This window comes from Pinus tabuliformis, chromosome 9 (assembly GCF_031772625.1).
Source record: "Pinus tabuliformis cultivar Carrire ecotype Pingquan chromosome 9, CPIR1, whole genome shotgun sequence".
In the NCBI taxonomy this organism is placed as follows: Eukaryota; Viridiplantae; Streptophyta; class Pinopsida; order Pinales; family Pinaceae; genus Pinus; species Pinus tabuliformis.
In genome coordinates this window covers 1,763,171,574-1,763,176,406 of record NC_142307.1, presented here as the reverse complement: position 1 = coordinate 1,763,176,406, position 4,833 = coordinate 1,763,171,574, and the positions used below count along the sequence as shown (strand labels likewise).

At 42.2% G+C, this 4,833-nt stretch overlaps 1 protein-coding gene across 1 annotated transcript; it reads left to right on the top strand.

Moving 5' to 3' along the window:
• The first annotated feature begins 1,281 nt into the window (after positions 1–1,281).
• LOC149155831 (scopoletin glucosyltransferase-like) lies at positions 1,282–3,253 on the top strand. The gene has a single exon (XM_089441226.1). It carries the CDS (start codon positions 1,351–1,353, stop codon positions 2,827–2,829), a length of 1,479 nt encoding a protein of 492 aa, XP_089297352.1. The 5' UTR covers positions 1,282–1,350; the 3' UTR covers positions 2,830–3,253.
• The last annotated feature ends 1,580 nt before the right edge of the window (positions 3,254–4,833 follow it).

Below are 4,833 nucleotides of genomic sequence, written 5' to 3'. Positions count from 1 at the left end.
AGTGAAATGTTGCACTTAGTAACTAATCTAGAGGGGGGAAATGCTGCACGCGACAACGACAGCGGAAGAAAACCCTTACCTAAACGACTCAGTAAAGTTGAAATAGAAAGTGGAAGTCATAGAAACCCTGTTGAAAAATGCATGGAGGTGAAAGTCAATAATGAGAAAGAGCGCTACACTCAACTTGTTACACGATAACATGTGGAACTTCTAGATGCCATCTTCAAAAATTCAAATCCCATTCTCACGCCTGCACAATCGAAAGTCGGCCGCCCAATCCATGAATGAACACCAAGACGTGATGTCTACGTAGTTGGTGATATGTCACTTACTTTCAAAGATAGATGTGATTTTTTCGTCCGGAAGGCTGTCAATAATAAACAACTAATTCATTATTTTATTACGGGCGAAATTTGGTTGATGGGTTATTTTGTGGATTTTTTTGTTTATTTAATTAAAATATATAGATAATATTCCGTAAAAATATTATTATTTAATATATTATATTTTTATTAAATATTATTTATGATTTTTGAGTTAAGATGTTTATTCTACCACTTATTATTAGGGGATATGTGGGGATGTGTAAGTTTGTTGGTGTGTTTTTTAAAATAAAAATTATGTTTTAGATAGAAAAATAATATCACCTATAATTAAAAAAATGAATAATGTTGGTAATAATAAAATATTTCAACAAGAGATTAATATAAATTATTTGAAGATTTATGTTAAATGTCTATATCAATTTCATATCTATAGAATTTCATATATATTTATATAATTAATCTTATATATAATGAAAAATAAAAATTTAAACCATAAAAAGTAACATAGGATGCTTCTTGACCCAAATTAAATCCCTACTTAAAATAAATATATACTGATTAAAACTTTACCTTACAGTGATGTGTGGTTTGACGGTAAGTCATATGGGGGCGAAGCCCACTAAGTTCAAATCTCATTGAGTACAATGACCTGCTATAGTGGCGGCTAGAGGGGCGGATTCCCCTTTCCCTTTGAGTCTGCTCTTGCTAAAATCATAGGAACTTAGTATACTTGACTTGCAGGTGGTTGGTTATGCTCTTAGTGTTATAATGGCAGCTATGAGGTTTGATCCTAGGTCTCCCATAGATTAGGCCTGAGGTTAAAAAAAACCGTTACCTTTTGTAATTTCTGAATTCCTACTCCCCTTCTTTCTGAAATGTCACCTTCTGTCCGGAAATGTCATAGTTTGCAGATGGAAGCAGCTGGTTCTAAATTTTTGTTTATATATATAGAAACTCCGATCTGGTTTTCTTCAAGTAATGGTACTGTGTTCATCCATTTGTGAAGGTTGCTTGTTCGTCGATAATGGCAGAAAGAAAGCCCCATCTAGTAGCGGTCCCGTCCTTGGCTCAGGGCCATTTCATTCCATTCCTTCAGCTAGTCAAGCTTCTCGCCTCGCGCGGCGGCTTCACAGTTTCGTTTATCACGACCCCGGGGAATGCGAAACGTCTGCAGCCGGAGGTCGAGGGTTCGAATCTGGACATCCGGCTGGTACCTATTCCCTTGCCTCCAATCGAGGGTGTGCCCCCGGGAACCGACAGCACAGACAACGTCCCCATGCACGTCGTTCCGTTGCTCTTTGCTTCCTCGCACAAGCTGGCGGCCGCATTTCAAGAATGGTTGGATCAACAGATGGTTGGCTCTTCTCCGGTATGCTGCATCATCGTGGACATGACAACGGGATGGGCTCGCCATGCGGGTGCCAACCTCGGGATCCCCAGCGTGGCTTTCTACACGTGTGGGGCGTTCGGGTTGTCTCTCATGCACTTCGTCTTTAACCGCACCTCGTACGACGACGACGAGTCTTTTGATGTATCGGAGCTCATCTTCGGGCTTAAGCTCCGCAGGTCCGACTTGACGGTATCGTGGCGTGATCCGGAATCTCATCCGCTCTGGAATTTTCTGAGGGAGGAGCTTAACGGGAGCTTGGAGGGGCTGGGTATAATTATTAATACGTTTTACGAGTTGGAATCCCGGGCGATCGATTACATTGGGAGCCTCACCGGGAAACCTGTGTGGAACATTGGTCCCCTGCTTCCTCCCGCTGCTATAGGCCAGACGGGGATAGATCGCCGGAAAATTCGAAGCCGCGGCAAGGCGGCGGATATCGACGAGGATGAGTGCTTGCGGTGGCTAGATTCCCGGCGTCCGAATTCGGTGGTATTCGTGTGCCTAGGGAGCCAGTTTTTCCTCAATGAAAACCAAATCTGTGCGCTGGCTTCGGGGTTGGAGAGTAGCGGGCAGGCCTTCGTGTGGGCCATCAGATGTCCTTCTCACACGGATGTGAAAGACTCCAAACAGACGGAGCTGGGGCTGCCGGAGGGATTCGAAGAGAGGACGAGAGAGAGGGGGCTGATCATATGGGGATGGGCGCCTCAGCTCTTGATTCTTTCGCATCCTTCAGTGGGCGCTTTCTTGAGCCACTGCGGGTGGAATTCTACGCTGGAGAGCATCAGCATGGGAGTCCCCATGATCACGTGGCCCATGTTTGCAGAACAGCCCTTTAACTCTAAGCTCCTGGTAGAACGTTTGGGGATAGGCATACAGATATGTTTGGATGTGAGCGGTATTCCAGATGAAGGGGAAGTACGAAGAGCTGTCACCATGCTTTTGGCAGAGGAAGAAGGAATGAGAACCAGAGCCGAGGCGCTGAGTAAGGTTGCTAAAATAAGTGTGGACAAAGAAGGATCTTCTTATAGTAATTTGGAGTCTTTTGTTCAAGAAATGGAAAAACTGCATCACAATCTGGTTGTGTTGCCTCGCGTGAATGGATATAATGAATAATTAAAGTGGTGCTGGTCTCGCAAGGCAGTGGAAACAAGCAAGAAACTATGGGACTTGTCACGCCTCGTCCAGAATTGCCGATGTTGTTCTTGTTATGTTATGGATTTTATAATAGAAGCGTGGCTTATGTTTTTGATTTAAATATGCAGTGTGAGAATTTCATGATTGGATAAGAAGGATATATTTATGTCGGGCACACATAAAGTGTGAGATTGTATATGGTGAATAATCCCACTTATACTTAAGTGGAATCCTTATGGGATCATACTTAGATGAAGTGTGAGAATGGAAGATCTTTATGTTTGTTTGGATTAAAGTGTGAGATTGTATATGGTGAATAATTCTACTTATATTTAAGTGAAATTTTTATGGGATCATACTTAGATGAAGTGTGAGAATGGAAGATCTTTATGTTTGTTTGGATTAAAGTGTGAGATTGTATATGGTGAATAATCCCACTTATATCTAAGTGGAATTTTTATGGGATCATACTTAGATGAAGTGTGAGAGTGGAAGATCTTTATGTTTGTTTGGATTAAGTAGATCTTTATATGATTATATTTAAATGAAGTGTGAGAATAAAAAATCTTTATATTTGTTGGGGTAAATATACAAAATTTTATAGGTAAGTAGAAATTATTTATAGAGATTTTATGATAATGATAATAATTTAAATTTTAAAGTTGTTTTGTTTTTTTTTTTTGCAAGTGAGAGAATTCTGTATTATATGAAATTTATATGGGGTATATCATGGTAGTGATTGTGTCAAAATATTGTAGTATTTAGCTTAATCATGGAAACCCAAAAGGTATGAGACAAAAAAAGATGCCAAACTTTCCAAAAAATTAGCTTGAGCCAGGAAACCAAGTGTATAATACTAAGAAGAAGATGGTTGGAGGAAGAAAGATGGATTGCAGCCAACAATCCTACATTCTAAGTATAGAGCACCAAGTAAAGAAGAACACAGGAAAGACAACATTGATATCTAGGTGGTTTTACAAAACATGTTCGGGTCCATTTGCATTCACATTCTGCTCTGATACCTCTTCCAGAATTGGTGTTGGATCATAGTAATCATTACTGTTGGAATTACGAGTAATGCTTACACTCAAGTTGCTAACCAGTTTGGCTGACCTGGAGGGGATGTCTTGGGTAGGAGGTGGGCCCATTCTTAGGTATGGTTGTTGGATTGTGCCAAGAGGGTAGTGCCGTGCTCCATAGTAGTTGCAAGACTTTGAGAGGATGATGTTGGCATTATGATTCAGGTGTTGTCCTTGATGGCAAACCCATTCAGGTGATAAATCAAGAAGGATGCGGGAAATATGTTCAGCACGTGCGTCCCCGCAGGTATACCATACAGAACCCGCGTCCAGGGACGCAGGCCAGCCGTTCAGGAGGTGCGTCCGCCCAGTGCACACATTTCAAGGCAGAGAAATGCACGTGGGGGTTTCTTGTGTGGTATCTAGCCAACGGTTTTGTGTTTCTATGGTGTCGGCTCGTGGTATTGTTCCATGTTTTGGGGAGAAGCTTGCCTATATAAAGCAAAGGAGTTCATTTGGATTGAGCATCATCTTGGTTGAACATCTCTTGGTGAGATCTAGTCTAGATCTATAAGGGCGAATCTTCTAATGGACTATGATCTCTATGGCGCATGATCAGATCTGTGGATCTGAGTGTTTGGGTTGGTTCTGAAGTCCTCATATTTCTTATATCTGAAGGGACGCAGGTTCAGTGAAGAGCAAGTGCGCCGGGACGCAGTGAAGTAAAAGCTCAGGTGCGTCTCTGAGGCAAGGGACGCGGCGCGACTGTGTGATTGGGTGCGTCTCTGAAGCGAAAGACGCGGCGCGATAGTGCTGTTGGGTGCGCCGGTCGCAGCAAAGCATAGAGGAACAGTGCGTCGGCACGCAGAACAGTGGAAGGTAGACTGCGTCCAGTCGCAGGTCACAGAAAGAAAATATGCGTCCCTGTCTTAAGATGATCTGTTGACTGTATATTTCTGTTCAT